At 45.4% G+C, this 18,422-nt stretch overlaps 1 protein-coding gene across 2 annotated transcripts in view; it reads left to right on the top strand.

Annotated features, from left to right (window-relative positions):
- Positions 1 to 109: 109 nt before the first annotated feature.
- Positions 110 to 18,422, top strand: part of ADCY5 (adenylate cyclase 5) — a 208,438-nt gene continuing 190,125 nt past the window's right edge. Inside the window, exons 1-2 of one of the 2 annotated variants that reach the window (XM_051787548.1) lie at positions 1,716 to 1,824; positions 1,896 to 2,016. In XM_051787548.1, coding sequence (XP_051643508.1) covers positions 1,921 to 2,016 — 96 coding nt within the window. In that variant the 5' untranslated portion in view covers positions 1,716 to 1,824; positions 1,896 to 1,920. Of the gene's footprint in view, positions 2,017 to 18,422 lie in introns of both variants that reach the window. The other variant, XM_051787547.1, reaches the window with a different exon arrangement.

The raw sequence follows: 18,422 nt of genomic DNA on the forward strand, positions 1-18,422 counted from the left end.
CCCCGCCCCCCGGGCGCGCGCATTGGCGGGGCGGCGGCGGCGGCGGCCAATGGCGGCGCGCGGCGCCGGGGCCGCGCCAATGGGGGCGGGCGGGGGCGGCGCGGCGGGCGCGCGGCTGAATGGGGAGCACAAAGCGGGGCCGGGACGCGCCGCCGCCGTGCCCGGCAGAGCCCCGCACCGACACCGCTCCGCTGGAAGCGCGGGGAGGCGGCGCCGGGACCCCGCCTCGGTTTTGCCGGTTTTTTTTCCTTTTATTTTTTTTTTCTTTCCTCTTACCCTTTAGGTCTGCCGGTTTCTCCCCTTTCCCCCCCCTGTGCCTGTGGAAGAGGCGCTGCGGCCGCCCGAAGGCACCGCGGCGTAGCGGGAGCGGCGGCCGTGTGCATGAGCAGCGCGTTTGCCGCCGGCCGTGCCTTGCCGCCGGGGCTCCGCCGCTGGGAGGCGAGGCGAGGCAGGAGCGCCGCCGCAGCCCGGCCCGCCCCGGGCATTCCCCCCGCCGCGCCCCTCGGGCAGGGGATGCTCCCGCTGCCGCCGGCTGCCGCATCCCTGCGAGCCTGAGCCTCCTCCCGCTCCCCGCCGACCGGCCCGCGGCGAAGCGCCCGCCTTGCGCGCGGCCCCGAGCGGCGGGGGCCGGGCGGGCGCGGTGCGGGTGCGCTGCGATGCGGGTCCCCCGCGGCGCCCCGAGCCCCTGCGGCCGCCGCCGCGCGGCTGAGGGCGAGCAGCCGTGAGCCGGGGGTGCCCCGGGACCCGCGGTGCCAAGCGCGCTCGGCGGTGTCGAAGCGCCGGGGCCGGCGATGGCGCTGCCCTGAGCGTCCCGCCGGGGACACCCCGGCTCCGGGGACGCCCGGCTGCTCCGGAGACTTTGGGGGCGTTTGCGGGTTTTGCCTTTTTTTTATTTTCTTTTTTCCCCTAAACTTTTTTTTCCCCGCCCGCTGTCTTTTGGTGTTTTGGTTTTTTTCTCGTTCCCCGCTCCTGCCCGGCGGTTGTCCTTTCGCCCGCGGCCCCGTCCCTTAGGGCATGTCCCGGTCCAACAGCGTGAGCCCCCCGGGCTTCGGCGGTCCCGCGCCCTGGGCAGGCACCGAGCAGCACCGCTCGGCCTGGGGCGAGGCGGAGGCCAGGGCCAATGGCTACTCCTACCCGCCGCCTCCCAACAGGTCCTCGGGCAAGAAGGCCTCCCGCATGTCGAGCAGGTGGAGGAGCGAGGAAGACTACGAGCCCCGTAGCCGCGGGGAGAGTGGCTGCAGGATGATGAGCTTTAGGTCCAAATCCGCCTGGCAGGAGCACGGTGACGACAGCCGACGTCACCGGTCCCGCCACCCGCCCGGCAGTGATTCCCCCGCTGCCCCCAACAATGCCAGCCCTCGACAGCTGGGGGAGCAAGGGGAGGTGCGGCCCCGCTCGGTGGAGCTGGGGCTGGAGGAGAAACGCATTAAGGCCAAGATTGATGAGCTGGAGGAAGAGGACGGGGACGAGGGGGACTCCGAGGCGGCCTTCTCCATGGGCAGTTGTTGCAGTAGCCTGCTGCAAATCTTCAGGTCCAAGAAGTTCCAGTCTGAGAAACTGGAACGCCTCTACCAGCGCTACTTCTTTCGGCTTAACCAGAGCAGCCTCACCATGCTCATGGCCGTGCTGGTGCTGGTCTGTGTGGTCATGCTGATCTTCCATGCGGCGCACGGCCACTATGAGGTATCCTACGTCGTGGTGCTCTCCCTGGCCATCCTGCTGATGGTGGTGCTGTGCATGGTGTGCAACCGCAACGACTTCCACCAGGACCACATGTGGTTGGCATGCTACTCTGTCATCCTGGTGATCCTGGCCGTGCAAGTGGTAGGGGTTCTGCTGGTGTGGCCCAGGAGCGCCTCGGAGGGCATCTGGTGGACCGTCTTCTTTATCTACAGCATCTACACACTGCTGCCCGTGCGGATGAGGGCCGCGGTCATCAGTGGGGTGGTGCTCTCTGCCATCCACCTGGCCGTCTCCCTCAAGATCAACGCAGAGGATAAGTTCCTCCTGAAACAGGTAGGCAAGCCCTGAGTGGTTTGGGTGTGCACTCAGCATTGAGGGGCGAGGGAAGCAGTGTTGTCCGACTTCCACAGGCCTGCCTGATGCTGGAAGGCTGACAGGGCTTTCAGTTGAACCCCTTGGTTACTACTGCCGAGTGGGATGTTGTCCAATGTGGTAGATAGCCCCTGTTATCTTGCTTTTTTCCATAGCTTTGCTGTTTTCTCATTTCTGCTAAGTTAAGGCTCTGAACATATAAGAAATGTGCCTTACTGGGTTCCCATGACAGCTGCTCCAGCACTGTCAGCCAGCCCTGCTAATGCCCTTCAGCTGTATTTAGTGTAAACAGTCTTGTGCTAAGCACACCTGTGGAACGGTATCTGTGCGTGCTGCCATGTTACTGAGAAATGTGTGGGGAGTCTGGCTGTTCTTATGAGCTAGAGGTTATCCTTGTGTGTCACTCTGAGTTCAAGTCTGGGTTCCATGTCAGCGCAGAGCTTGGGCGTCGGAAAGCATACTCCTCGGGAATGTGGGATAGGCTTTTGGTTTAGCAGGAAGGTGTTTTGCTCTAAGATGTGCTGGAAATATCTAGAGTGAAGAAGCCCAGAGTTCATATACAGCCAGAAAAAAAAGTATGGCAAAAGTGCAAATGCAGGTTATTTTAGCTGTGATATCATGTTTAACTGAAGCAGATCAGTTCATGGGAACAATAAGACTATTATCGAATGTATTACAGTGCAATTTTTAATTACCATATCTGTATAAACAACAGCAATACAAGGCGCCACTCTTCTTTTTAAGCAAAGCAAGCAGCCTCAGGACTCATGTGCTTTAAGCTTTCCACACACTGAGGCAATCAGGAAACCATCGACTTGAAATGCTGAAGCTCTGAGGCAGTTGTCATCCTTTTGATGTGCAGGACTCTGCACAAGGATGAGCCTGTCACAGAGTCAGCCCTGATGCTTGGGTGAACCCAGGGATTGTTTATTGAAATCAGGTGTTTGGTAGCTTTTCAACCCTATCACATAATACAAAATAAAGCTTTGTGTGCAGTGCCTCCCTTGAGTCTCAGTTCTGAGTTGTTTTGAGTTCCACCTATGGCAGTGGCAAGAGAAGTTGTAGGGCTTAAATAAAACCTCATTAGGATGAGGCTGTCGCTGCTCTGCTGTACAAAATTACTCTTCTCCCTCCTGCCCAGTTAAGCTTGCTTGGACAGTTTCTGGCTTTGTTCTTAGTTTGTTACAGATACTTTTATAAACTGTACATGGCATTTTTTTATGTTTGCTATAAATGTCTTTTTGTGTATTTCCAGCAGAGAATACACTGTGAGTGGGACAGTTGCTGTTTTTCTGCTTGACTTGAAAAAGTTCGCTAATGGCATGAACTATTCCCCACTGGGGCTCTGGTCCTGCAAAGCCTTGTGAGTGCTCTTGGCTTTGAAAACTGAGACTTGTCCTATTGAATTCAGTGTATTTGGAGACTGTATCCTTACATATGAAGGCAAAGCCCATCATGATCGTGGCCAGAAGACTTAGCAGTCTGTTATGAGCAGAGCTGAATCTGTAGGGTCCTAATGAGTGCATGAGATATCATCATGTTATAAAGTGTTGGTAACTGTATTTTAATAGGAAGGAGCCTAAATTACAAAGGACAAATGATTGACTCTCTCAGTGGAGAATTTGGGATGATTACAGCTCCCTCCCTTTCCGAACTGCAGGGTTATTTGGAAGAGGTTGGGCTTGTGTATAAGTATGCACTTGTCAAAGGTAAAAGCATGGGCTATAGGTGATGGTGCAGTATGCACAAATCTGTGCATTGCACAGTTGCTTTCCCTTTCATACTAATGCTGGGTTTTTTCCTGCAGTTTGACAATAAACATTCAGTTAATGAGGAATGTCCTAGGAGTGCTCGTACTTTGTTTTCAAAGGCGGAGCCTCTCTCCACATTGCCTGCTTATTTTTCCTGCTAACACCGTCTCTATCTTGCTGTGGTCTACGTTGGCGTAGCTCTGGCTGAATTCAGTGGGGTTGTACAAGGCCAAGAATCAGATTCCTTGCACGTTTGTGTATGAACATGAGCTGCTATCTCTGGCTGGCTGATAGAAAAATCTGTTGTGCTGAGTACATCACCTCACAGCTATTAACAGGCCTTCCTCGCTGGGGCTGTATCTCGTTGCCGTGGAAATCGGTCGTGTTCAGCTCTGTGCCCCTAATGGCATGCAAGCCCTATTTTCCTCCTCCGAACTACCAGGGGCGAAGGCAGATGAAGAACCATATAAATCAAGAAGAGGGAGTTAAGTTGTTTTCAGTGACTTCACGCTGGCAGTCACATCAGCCTGTGTTTTGTGGAGCAGGAGTGGATGTGAATGCATTCGTGACTGTGTGACCAGATGGTATTTTATACCCAGCAGTCACATAAGAAAGGCTAGTTAGGATGTATATCCCTTTTCCTCTCTTTTCCATGAAATTTTTAACTATAATACTTGAGCAGGTTCTTCTTTGTGGGGCTTTTTGCTTTTAATCCTCTCCCAGTTGTTTCCAAGCCACAATAAATCATACACTCCTGTTATTATCCACTGACATTCAAAGCTGGGTGACTCTTGTATAGACTCCTGAGCACTTTTATGAGGCTCAGGAGCCTGTTAAAAACTCCTCTTTCTCAAGAGAGTGAAATTCTTGGGTTTTAAGTCCCTTTTGGGAGAAAGGCAGCTTGTTGGATTCCGTTACCAAGGATGCATGGTTTTATTGTCTGAATTATCTTCTCTTACCGTTACTGAACTTCTCTGTCACCAAATTCTCTGGTCAAAGGCTGTGATAGTCAGACTTGATGGAAGGGTTAATGCAGTCGGCTGTTTCTGAATCAGTAAAGTGACAGGAGTAAAGGTAGTTGTGATTATTCAGTCTTAACTGAGCTGCTTTTTAAAATAATTCTTCTGGGGTCACTGGATTTGGAAAGTAGGTTCTGACTTCTGTTTGCTACCTGGCGGAGTCTGGGGTTTGTCTTTAAAAAGAGTGCCCTGAGCACCCCTATCAGAAGCAGTGGGTATATGTGGTACCTCTGTGTCTGATCGTGTAGGGGCAATGATCTTGACTTCTTGAATTGATGTTTGATTGAAAAAAAAAAAAGCTAATTAATACAAATTACTTCATTATACTAAAAAGTTACCCAGTGCTGGGGGAGGGGAATTTACTTTACTGAGCACAGTGAATAGATGATGCTCCACCAACTACAAATTTTGATTGCTTAAAGGTAGGGGGTTTTGTGTGTTTCTGTGCTCCATTAATTCTAGAGGGACTGCTTCTGGATTTTTTGGGGAGGTAATGACTGCATTTGCCTTTAGGTTTATGTCCTTGTGTTATCCTGGGACAGTTTGGATTACAAATGTTTTTCATTGCATAGAAGTCTGTCCGCTGCTCTTTGTATATAAATGTATCTTTTTCAGGCCAGCCCTTTTCCATGTGTTGGTTTCCGTACACTTTCAGGCTCTGAAAACACACTCAGCTCCTGGATTCACATAAGAATTACTTTGCGTGAGTGAGGCTTTCTAATACTTAACTGAGGAAGAAATACCCTGTTTCCCAGTAAAAGCTGCCTTGCATTCACAGCAAAGATAACACAGATTGATTGTCTGCTCCGATCGGAGCGAGCTGCCCGGCTGACCCACGGACTTGTACAGGCACATGGGAAGCGCTCGCAGCGTCCGGGCTGCTGATGCTTCACTGAAATCATGTGAGACCAGCTGCCCTCAGTGCAGATAGCCTTGAGTAAGCACTGGCATTTTTGTAAGGCTAGGGGCTAAGGGACAGGGAATTTCACAAGAGAGTTTATTGGGCTCTGAATCAGACTTAAAAAGGGATGGGGATTGTGTGTGGGAGTGGGTGGGGGACCAGGAGTAAGGGATAAGAATGCCATATACACAAACATCAAACAAACCTGTGGACTGAGGTTAGATTTACTCCTATTTTCCCATCCAAACCTCTTTTATTGTAACTTTCTGAGGTTCCTTGTTCAAGAATACATTTAAGCCTTTGTAGTTTATTAAGTCAGTGCAAGTGAGTGAGTGTTAAGGTACCACAAAAAATAATACTTTTTTTTTTTTTTTTTTGGTTTGTGTCAGTAACCTCACTGAAAGAGAAACTGAAATGTACTGGTCTCTTTCCTCTTCCAATATTTCTGCAAAACTTCTGCAAAGGATCTCTGATAGCAAAGTTCTGAACAGCTGCCCCAGCACATGGCTTTTTTTTATGGCTCTCTGAACTTAAGGCTCTTGATGTTGATCTCCTTCTTGCTCGACCCTTTTCTGTATGTTTCCATCATAACAACATTACATTAGTACTCCTCATCCTTCACTTCTGAGAACTGTGTATATGTTGGCCTTTCATTCTGTCAGTCTGTGTTAATGGTACATGATTGATCTGCAGCTGCATGGTGGCTCTCTTGAAAGTGCAGCATTTCAGTTTAACCATTTCTAGGAAGATGTTGCTATGAAAACATATGCAATCTCTCTTTTTGTTTTTTCTATATAAACTGTCACTTCAGCAGGGCTAAAAACAACTTCTTACTGTAACAGGGTGTCATCTTGAGTCTTGTGGATGTCTTCTAGCATCTTGTAAAGATGCTTTTTAAATGCAGTTTGAATGGCATTCAACAAGAAGTTAGTCACATAGTAGGAGAAATGGTACTGTATGTTCCATCTCAGCCTCAGCATGCTTAAGATATGTAGGTGATGACTGATTTCAAGAAGACAGATTCTCAGAAGTGTGTAAATCAAGTCACTGTATTGTGCTTTCATTGTCTTCAAGGAGGAGAGATGAACTACCTGAAATGCAGATAATCTGTGTGTCGGTTTTCCTATGGTTGCGTGCTGCCTGTTGTACTTTTTTCCACCTGGAAAATAAATTTGAGTAATGTTCATTTAAGACATGATTTTTAAGGTGCTTGGCCACATGAGGCCAGGTACTGTGTGCCTCAAACAGCACTTTATGCAGAGCAGGACATTGATATCAGTAGGGCTCTCATGCAGTAGGAAGTGCTCCAGCACTGCTCACTATTGAAGAATCTGCCTCAGCAGCAGTTGGACTGAAGTTAGTGAAAATTGATTTGCGGTCTTTTGTTCAGGGGAAAAAATGGCAACCTCAAATATTCAGTAACTGTTGCACTCATAGTTGCCTCCCTAGTGTAATTCTGTATCAGAGGTAATTAAATAAATTCCCAAGGTATTGCGTATCAATTAGTCCTTTGTAGGAATATTATCTGTATCTCTGGGGAATGCATGTGTTGCTTGGGGCTTACAAAGGCATATCTGTTTTTCTTATCTCCTAAATTACCCTATGATCCTGCCACCTCCCAATGTCCCCCCTTGCTTTATCTTCTATCCTCCCACCATGAATTAGTTTAATATTTCACTGTAATGTTCACCGGTATCAAAAGCTGTTAGTGTGACAGTGTTAGAGTGCTGTATGTCTAATTATTCCATGTTTCCGGATTCTTAATTGTCTCGATAAACTGACCCATTTGACTAATTTCTCTCAGCCTCGTGGTCTTAGAGCTGGTTTGGATCTTGGTGAATTGAAGACGAAACCTAATGGGGATGATTGAGGTGCATAGCAAAAGACTTGTTTTTCTAGGCATTTTTATGACATGCTTGAAAAGGCAGTGTGCTGGTTCTGTTTATTTCTGGAGAGGTGAAGATAGTTTAGCAAAGTGTTGAGATTCATTGAGATGCATGAGGCAAAAGGATAGCTTTTTGTGCCCTAATCTTACAAAGCAGTTGTTGACTTGTCCTTTAGGGTCCTGGGCTTGATGGCTTAGTTTGACACCAGTGGGCCCCCTGTTCTCTGTTAGAGACCTGTCCAAGGCAGGACATCTTATTTACACGGTCTTTTGTGATTAACCACATTCAGAAGATTTATAAACCTGACAGCAGTGGATACAAAATGCTGATTTTCCTGGTGCTAAAGGCTTGCTGGAACTGGTCGTGCCCTCCTGGATCCTGAATTGGCTCAGTGCTTCCTAAATGCCCTTTTACTCCGAGTTCGCTGCTGTGTGGGCAGCACTGCCAAGGTCTGGGGTGGAAGAGGGCTGGGACTCAGCCCAGCTGGAATGTGAACTTTGGGCACCAGACTCTTTTCCAAGTGCATTCAATTTGCGTCTGATTAGCTAATCTTTCAGTCATGTACCATAGCTCCTTCTCTGTCTTTCAAGAAAAGTGGAACAATTGCTAACTTTTTGGCTATTGCAGTAGTTGGAATAGTTACAATCTTTTGGGAATAGCTGATTTGGTCATCATATTTTGGTACTACTGGATGTTACTCTCATTTTCTAATTGAACTAAAAAACCTTTCCTTCTGTCCTGATAGAAGATGCAATGAAAAATCTTCAGCAGCAGCTGAAAAACCGAGAGGTAAAAATTGAAATTATTTTGACAGCAGCTTCCTAAGTGTGGTAAAGTGATCCACTCTGTAGCTGGTAGTGGCTTCTTAGAACCTGTGCTTTGAAAAGCTTTGAAAAGCTCCTGTCTTTCTATTCTCTTTTTTTTCCTCCTTCTCTTTTTTTTCCTTTCTCTTCTCTTTTTTTCCCCTTCTCGTCTTTTGTTTTTCCTTCTCATCTGTCTTTACTTACTTTTTCTTTTTTTGTTCTTTTTTCCTTTTGTTCTTTTCCCTGTTTGTTCTTTTTTTTTATTGTCTCTTTTCTATCTTGGTTTTTTTTTTTTTCTTCTTATTTTGTTTTCCCTGTGCAGGTGGGTGCGGTTCAGAGGAAATTCCCACTTTTGTTTGGGGAGGTAGATGACAGGGTTCCAAGTTTTGCCAGCCTTGGGCAAGCTTTGTCCTCCTGTCTGCTTTATACTGTGGGATTTACATGGCACCTTGCACAGGTAATCTGTACCCAGAAAATGTAATGTGGAGGGAGCTGGAGTGCACCAGAGTCTCCCCCGAGTCTTCCAGCTGCTACACAGTTTTATGATGTGCTACATGGGGTTTTTTTTCATGGCCCAGAAGGATAGGACAGTGACAAAGTGTGTGCAAGGAATGTGAAGATTCACAGTTTCTGGGAAGTGGGTGGAGTTCCTGTATAACTGCTGTGTGACTTTTTTCATCTCCTGTGAGTCCTGTGTTTTGATGTGGGATATACTCAGTGTTAGTTCCTTCCCTCCCTCTGAAGTCTAGCCTGGTGATCTGAACTTGCGATATCTTTCATCCATGGGATGCTCTTTCTTCTTTTTGTTTTGACATTGATGATACTTTTAAAAAAATATTAATTTTTTTTGTCTTTACCTGAGATGTATCCTACTGCTGCCAGAAACTTAATTTGATTCATTATTCTGGAGTCCTTAGGCTAGGTAAAAACCCAAGGGGAAATCTCATGTGAATGAAAAAAAACACAACCCCAAAGATATTAAAAAGGATAATGTAGTTATGAGGGGGTGTGGGAAACAGACAAGAATTTTAATATTTGTCTCCCGAACTCCTAAATGTTCTCACCTTATCATAAGAAAGCTTGAAGTTTCTAGCACTTACTAAGAGCACACATACTGCCAGGCCAAGACAAGAGTCAAAATGCTTTTTAGCCTCTGCAGCTGGACCACTCCCAATGAAACCATCCATGATGTTTTATGATGATGCTGAGTCTGGCCAGCTTCACCAGTGGCAGGTACAGGAATGGCATCGTTGAGCAGATCTGTGGTAGAATTTAGCATGAGATGGTCTTGTTCTGACACCGAGAGAAACGGACTCCACATTACATTTTAAAGCTCTGCCTTCTGCATTCAGCCTTGCTCTTGAATGTTCACAAAGCTCTGTCCCATCAGGAGCCTGGTAGATAGACCAGCTTGTGAACTGCTTCAGCCAGACACAGTCAGTTTTGCATCACAAATATGATGCATTTACAAACAGTAGAAGCCCCCACAGTTTAAGAATTAATGGTGGCAGCACTGGCATCACCACAGTATTGCTTCTGGTGCCAGGCTGGCCTCACTGATGCTGAGTAGGACTTCTGTTACAGCACTCACTATAGAAAGTTTCATTGTATTGTCAGGCTTTGTTCTGCAAATAAAATATCATGTACTTTTTTTTTTCTTCATATTTTTAAGTCACTAATGCAATTGCCGTGTATCCTTACTCCCTTCCCCAGACATCAGGAACACAAATCATCTTTGTGTGTTGATGTTATCAGGACTGTCTGTAGTGTACATTGTATAGTCATCATTTGTGGCTTCTACTTCATAGTAGCAGAAACAGCAGAAGAGAAGTATATTTCAAAGCATCCTCAATCCTACCCTTACTTTGTTTATAATTCCTTTACCTAGACTGCTTCATTTGCAGTTTGAGTGATGAATTTCCAGATTAAATATTAAGCTGCCTTTTCTTTTCATGAAAAGTTTTACACACTCATGTAATACCCATCACATTTTTTACTGTGAATTGGGTTTTCGTGGTACTGCTGTGGTACTCTCTTTTCCTGGGAAACCTTGCTTTTGGGAGGTTGAGTTTTGGGAATTAAAGCTGCTCTACAAATTTAACATGCACATTCCACTAGTATCAGAGTGCATCTTTGCAGACAGTAAACAAAGGACTGTGCTGATACAACAGAGAGGGAATAGAAATAAAGGTTTGTGTTTTCTTTTTTTTTTTCCTCCAGACATTAGAAATTGATCTCTCAAAGCGGCAACTTACGCAAACTGTTTATTCTTCAAATATGTTTGCAGCTTGTATAAGACATTCTGTCTCACTTCATAGTCAAAAGAAAAGGCTGTGACATTGCTTACAAGAATCTGTCATAAAACGTTGCTGATGCAAACAGTTCCCTGGCTATGTTTTCCCTTCCAGAAAAAGCCATGGCTCCTTCCCTAAATTCTCTGTGCTAGGCTAAATGCTACGAGCACTGGTCTCTGTGTCCCTCTGACTCTGAAAGCTGAATTCTTAGAGCTAGCAATGTGGTAAGGGACTACTCAAATCAGTATTTCTAAAAACAGTAGTTTGCTGGTCAGCCTACAGATGACAGAGCTACTCAGACATGCTTGCTGAGTGATGAACTCTTTCCGTTTGCTGTAAGCTACCCAACAGCAGCTTTGTGTGTGTATTCTTGCTTAACATGTGGGTATTTATACACAGAGTTGCTCAAACAGGATGACCAAGGGATGTGTTATTAATGAAGACGTTTTCCTTTGAATGGGATTTCTTTTTTTTTCAGGCAGGTGGTTACTAGTAATCTCATAGAGGAAAAGAAGAAATGCTCTGTGGCTCTAAGGAAAGAGGATGCTCTGCAGTGTGGTGGGAGAATGTGTAATTACAATGTCAGTCACTCATGCTAAAAGCTAAATGCAGTCTCTAAAACCGTTGAACATGAAGTAGGTTTCTAGTGTGGGAACTATTATTGTGTGGTTAACTATCTGGGTCTTAAGGCCAGGAGGGACTATCGAGCTCACTTAATGGTACTCACTGAACAATTCTTCTGTTCAGATGGTATGGAATAAAAAAAAGTTTAAATGCTGAATTATACAGTATTTTTCAGTTGAAAAAACAATCTGCAGTGATCTATGAACTGAAGGTGAACTGAAACAATACTTTTTTTCCTCTCTTCTTTTAGTAAGGCAGGATTTTGACACTCTGTGATGGAACAGATTTGGGGTATTTCTCTACTTAAGTTGGTGGTATCTACTTAAAACATAACACAGATGGACGTGTTAGTTGTGAAAGGGTTCTGACATCATGCCTGGATTTTTTACTGGGTAATTCTGTTCTTGCCTTCTTAATTGATATTGAATATGGCTTTTTTTTTTTTTTTGCTCCATTTCTATTCTGGGCTTTTTAGCAGTACACCACCAAATAGCTGCTGTGCATATGTGGGTTTACTATCATATCTGAGAAATTTGCAAGGCTGTTCACAAGCCAGAAAAATGAGGGAACACAGTTGAGGCTTGTGTCTTCTTCATTGTGTTGGTGTCCTGGAGCAAATGTGACTCCCCTGGTACGACAGATGTACTGATAACTTTTGAATGGTACAAAACCAGAGATGGAAGGGTTGAAGGATACTTCCAGAGGTCAGCTACACCATCCCACTGCACCAAGACAAGACCAAGTCAGCCTAAACCATTTGTGGCAGGTACTAATCACAGATTCATCTGAAAAAAAACTTGCTTTATATATGTGCTCTCAGAGGTCACAAAGGTATTGATGTGTTCTCTCATTTGTTTGTTTTGTTGGTGTTTTGTTTGGATTTTTTTTAAGCAAACAAGCAAGCACAGCCAGGGGTAGGAGCAGACAGTACAGAAGAGCTGTCCATGACTAGAGTTTTCTGGCTACTCCTAGCTGAAACTGGTGCTTAGTTTCCTTGTTTCACCTGGCTTTAGTTCGCACCCCACCCAAAGTCTGCCTTCTCTATTGTCACAAACAGTAAGTTTGAATGACATCTGGCACAGCTGGGTCTCATCCCTGGGTGAGGCCTTCCTGAAAACACTGCAGCTTGAAGGTTACATGTCCTTTCACAGCTAACTTCCCTTTCGGTGCCCACTCCTTCTCAGCTGTCAGGATGGCTGTCCTTAGGTAGCTCTTAGCACTCCAGGACTACTTCAGGGACTCGCTGCATTTTGCAGCAGTGGTCAAAATTACTGTGAAAAAATACTTAAGGAAATATTTCCTGCAAATATTTTCATCTCTCATTAGAGAAAGTTAGGAGACTGCAATTTTGTTTTTGTTTGTTTTCCTTCTTCCCTAATGTAGGTAATGAGTATCTGGCTGTTTCATGACACTGAAGGTTTGTCCAAGTAATGATGTTTAGGAAAGGTAACACCAGGTAGATTAGTTAAACCACAATATAGAGCCCACTATACAGAAATTATAGTCCACTGCTGAAACCACCTTACTTCTCTATTTTAGATGTAAATGGACCGAGTTAATTTAATTCACTTCCAGAGGGAATGCAAACTAAATAAAGTCCCACTTGTTAAGAGAAGTGTTCTCACAGGTTTAAATAATTTTCTTCAATTTATTTTGATGAACTTTTCAGAACAGAGCAATCTTTACTGTAATATCTCCAGGGTAAGACTGTAGCTTATGTAAGTCAGGAGTACTTTTTATTATTAACTTAGTGTACTGCCCTTATATGCCATTTTCTGTTAGAATAGATAGTGCCGCCCTCTGTGCTACGTGCTGTCCCCCTTGGCAAGGGCTGGGGCCAGTTGTGATAGGGACAGAATCAAGAGAGGAGCTTATCTGTCATGTTTAGCCAGCCCTTGGCCCCATTTCCAAACTACTTTTCAGGAGCCTGGTCACAAGTGTCTCCTTGATGTGCCTGTTTCTGTGTGAGGGGTGCTGCTCACAGCTCATCCTTAACAGAGAAATGATCTGCTGTCAGAGCATGGTGTCTTGCTTGGGGCTGAGACCAAACCTTTCCATTGCAAATTCCTTGGCAGCTGTGACTGGAACTGTATGTCTGGGATCCCAGGTTGTTAAACGCTGAGGTGGCAGGTGATGCTCTTCTGTGTCTTTCCCGGGAGAAGCTCCTTTGGTTTCTAGCAGCTCTCCTTCTGTTTGATCCATTTGCAATACTCCATACGCTATTCAGCCAGTGCCTTGCTGCAGCATGAGCATATCTTCTGCATGTCAGACTTCATGGGGAGATGCTGTGACAGCTCCCTGCCTGCCAAACCTCCTGCTGAAGGTTATTGGAGAAATATTGTGCTCCCTTCAGATGGGTGGCATTGTAACATTGGCTTGCTGGTGGAAACAGCATTTGGGTCCGGGCTGAGTGAAAGTGTTGATTTTCTTTCAGTAAAAGGGAAAAAAAACCACAAAGAGTGCCTTCTGCACAAACAGTAGCCCTAGGCAGAGATGCAGTTTCCTGGGCTGAGTTAACTAACTTCTGAATCTTAATGGCCATGATACCTCCTCCCACTGCTATTCCCTGTCCCAGCTAGATCTAAAAGGAATCTTACCTGTGTTCAAACCATACCCTAAATCATTGTTGCTTTGTCTAGTTTCTGTTTAGCACCACAAGGAATGAGTTGGAATCTAAATGCTTTCTGCCTATCACTAAAAATACCTTTTTCCCTCTGGCTGCTTGCAAAATGCCTTTAACTCCCCTCAGGGCTTTTCTGTATGAAGGGACAGCTGGTATAGAACAATAGTGACTGATTTACACTGATCAATCCTCACATTACTGAAAGGCATCTGTCTTGTACTAGGCACCCTGCAGTGCATAAGAGATGCTGGTGGAAGATGTGTCTGCAGTGTCTCCTCTTTCCATGGCCTTACTCCTCTGTAAGTTCTGGGGAAAAGAACAACTGGGAAGAAATACTGTAAAAAAAAAATTCATAGTGAGAGGTGCATTTTCCTCTTTTTCACTTATGTGGTAATGGAACACTGAGGCTCTGGTTTTCCACGGTTTTGGCTGTGTGTGCTTTAGCAGCACTTCCTACCAAACAGTCAAACTCAGGAACTGAAATGTTTTTTTGCAGCCCAACTCAACTAAAGTTAGTTTAGTCCATATAATTGGACCAAGATAGTTTGGGAGGTGCACATGCACACCTAAGTGGGCAGATCAGAGGGGTGGGTAACACCTAGTGAGGAAAAAAGGAGCTTGGAGCAAATGCAGCTGGAGGATGTTAAGGATATGTTAATATTCTCATAGGGATATATGCTGCTCTTTGCTGGAGGGAAGGGCATAAAACCCTTTTTTGTGGAATTACAGAATGATGGGGTCAGAAGGGACTTTAAAGATCATCTAGTTCCAACACCTCTGCTGTGTACAGGGATACCTTCCACTAGACCAGATTACTCAGAGCCCCATCCATCCTAGCCTTGAACACTTCCAGGGATGGGGCATCCACAACTTCTCTGGGCTACCTGTTTCACTGTCTCACCATTCTATTTTTCCAGGAAACCCTTAACAAAACAGGAGAGAGGATGGCCAAGCATGATTTTTCCACCTGCTGCAGCCTACCCTTCCTCTGCTTTTTCCTTGCTTTCACCTCTTCAGTGATGTAAACAGCCACAGGAGAAGGCCCCAGGCAGTGCAATTCTGTGTTCCTGCCCCTGGTGTTTATTTTTCTGGTGCACTTTACCTGTGCAGGTAACTAGGATGAACCCTGGCAGCCATCAGCTTTCACTGACAGCAGTCAAATAGTGTTGCTTACTGACAAAAGAAAAGACAGTTGCATAAGGTGGCTGCAGGTTAAATATCCATTGCCCTGTGCTCCACAGTGACAGCAGGAATCAGGTTGTTTCAGTGGCTGTTACTTTCTCTTGCCTTGGTAAGAAGCTCCAAACTTTGTTAATGTTTTGAATGTCTCTGGCAGTTTGGTTAGTTTCCTTTTTGTTCTCTAAATAAACTGCAGTGGATAACTTTATGAAAAAACAATACTGCACTGACTCCCTCCGTTTTTTTTTTTTGGTACAAGTGGAATGTGTGGTGAGAGCATGATCCAACAAGCATTACTTTGGAAGACTTGCCTACTGCATGGGATTCAAGTAGTGCCTGCTCCCTTGCACTTCATGTGAGGGCAATTAGCGCACGTGCATGGCAATTAGTGCTGCAAATGAAGTCGACACGGGTGTATTCTGCCTCTTTAATGGCTTGCTTTCCTCCTCTGCCAAAAGAGCAACCAAGCAGTCTCAAAGGAACCTGCTGCCTTCTGATATTTAATTTGCTTCAGGCTTGCCTTGGCATCCTGCCTCTTTCTTCTGCTGCCTGGCCTGGCCCACCTGCCTGTTCTCTACCAGCGCTGCAAAGGAAACGATACCTATTTCTAGAAAATCAGGCCATGACTTGCCCGATGTGCTGCACTTGGGCCTCACAGACATCCAGCATCATCTCTCCCTGATATGCTTTGTCACTCCTGGTTCTTGACCTCTTTTCGGCAGAACGTTGGGGTGGTTTCTGGTGAACTGCACTGCAGAACTCACCTGACAAAGGAACATGCTGGTGGAAAACTGCAGACCAGTTGTCCTGTTATCCATCTTCTTGAACTAGATATCACAGTGATGGGGGCCTTAAAATATCTGTGATATGCAGTGTTTATTTGTGACCAACGATGACTCTCTGGAGTGTGTATGTGCTGGAGTATAATGGTGTGTCTATAAACTACATATATATGGAGTATGATTCTTAATAAAAATGTTAACTCTTCCAAAAGATTTTTAAAATGAGACTGAATGGGAAAGGTCTGGCAAAAAACTTTCAGCAGAATTCTCAGTGATTACAGGAAAAGTAAGGGATTAAAATACTAGAAGAGACCTACAAGTCACTGACAGTAGGAGGAGGCCATGGAAGGGTAGATGGGCCATGTTAAATTGATAATGAAGTTTTGGTGAGGGCCTTGTATTGCTCTCTTCATTGTAGCAGAGCACCTTGCACCATAGATCACCCATCTAGGTTTGGTTTTTAAATGCTTGACAAGTTATATTTTTACAGTGTCTTTTAATAGGAAGCTGGTAGTTTATGATTTATATTTTTGAGATGTAACCTATTTTTTTCCCCCAGAAACTGGACAGGAATACTGTGGATGGGAGTATGGAGTAACCAGCTTTACTCTAGTAGAGTGGATGCTGTAGGCAAGAAAAAGTTCAGCATTAGTCCCTGTAAAATTCTTAGAGAACTCTTCCACTGGGGATGACACACTGGGTTAATGGTGTTACTTTGGGAACCTTTTTTATGCACCACTGATTACCGAGACAGTTCAAATGTGGGTCAATTTTTCTTTCTTTTTAAGTAGAGTTTGCTCAGACATGCAAGCTGTTGCTTTCTAGAAAATGTGGGTCAAGTGCTGTTTTGCTGAGGAAATCAGGAGGTTATTTACTTAGCTGGCATTAATACTCAAGTGCTTCCTAACTTTCTTGTACTGAGGTCCTATGCTGTTATGCTGATGTTTCTGTAATAGAAGTGTGCGTTGAGCCATGATTTCGTGTCATCAGGACCACTGGCTTGTGTGATTTACAAAGATGGATGGAGTTCACCAGAGGTCTGTGAGCCCCATTATTGTGGCTGCCTTCAAAACTGGCTTCAAACTTCATGAAAAGCAGCTGCCACAGGAGTGCTTGGTGACTTTTGGGAGGAGCTGGGGCAGACAGACAGAAACTGTGTGTGGACAGGACTGCATATCCCTACTCATGAAGTAATGAACATATGGAACAGACCGTGGTTGAGGAGGTCTTGGGGGATAGAATATTAACCGTGGTGAAAACAATCCTGGAGGAGCACATTTATCTGTGCTGGTACTTTACACGTGTCATCATAGAATTTTCAAAGAAGGCCTTAAACAAAACATCTTTATGGAAGAACAAAACAGCATTGTCAGCAGTGGCCAAGGAAGCTGTGCCGGCACCTCTTTCCGTAACTGTGCTCTGAACTGGTTCGAGTTCTGGGGCTGTCCTGAGGCTGTTGCCTGCTCAGCTGCATGTTGGCATCTGCCTTGGAGGGTTTTGTGATAATGTGGTACAGAAAACAGTGGCTGAGCTTTGTTTTAACTTAGCTACTTTTTTAAAATCAACTTTTTTTTTTCCTCAAACTAGCATTTTTGCTAGTGCAATTTTTTTTTTTTCCAAGCAGCTGCGTTCACAAGCACTCCCTTGCTTTGAGTCGGGGAGGCTGTGTTCTAGCCCTCTGCAGTGACTGTGTGTCTGATCCAAGGTTTTGATTTTTTGATCAGCCTCAATAGCCAGCAGAGTCCCTCTCCATGCCGAGCTGTTTGAGGAGCGTGACGAAGACAGTGATCTGATCCTCCTGGATGAGCATCACAGAATTCATGTGTCTTGATCATGGTAGGGTCATGGTGCCTGAATGAAGTGGGGTTTGATGTGTTGTGCAGCATTTCATAGTTGTCACAATGAACCTATGGGACAGCTGGCTTGACCCATCTACCTGGCAGGACAAAAGGAATTATTATAGCTTCCCAAGGTCCTCGGCTTTCCAGCCTCATGAGGGAGGGAGGAAAGGTCGGAGGAAGGAGTAGAAGCTTATTCCTACATCCTCTTGAATTTATTAAATTGTGAAACAAAGTTTCCAAAGCCACTCTTTCCTGTAGTGCCTACGTTCTCAATATGGGACACCTTGCGCATCTTAAAGCTCCCATGGGGGTCTTGTGAATTTAGACATCTAAAATCTCCCTGAAGAGAATTTGTCATTGACTAAACAGTGTGACTGCCTCCTCTTGCCTCTAGCCACTTCTACAGCATAACTAATAATCTTGTGGGCTTCTGTATTTCCTACTGTTCAGTCCAACTTCTGGACGTAGGTGCACTTGAAGAAGTGAGATATATGGGATGGTGGAATTAGGTTTGTGGGACCCTGGGAGGGGTCAAACTGAAAATGGGATGCAGAGGAGAGTGTGTGTAAGGAGGCAGTAAGCACATGCGTAAGATGGAGGAGGCTTGTGGGCTTATGGAGGTGGTAAGGGCAGCAGACTGAGAGAAACCAGGACAATCAGTAGG

This window comes from Manacus candei, unplaced genomic scaffold (genome assembly GCF_025592945.1).
Source record: "Manacus candei isolate 608988 ecotype Guabito, Panama unplaced genomic scaffold, ASM2559294v1 h1tg000023l, whole genome shotgun sequence".
Lineage (NCBI taxonomy): Eukaryota > Metazoa > Chordata > Aves > Passeriformes > Pipridae > Manacus > Manacus candei.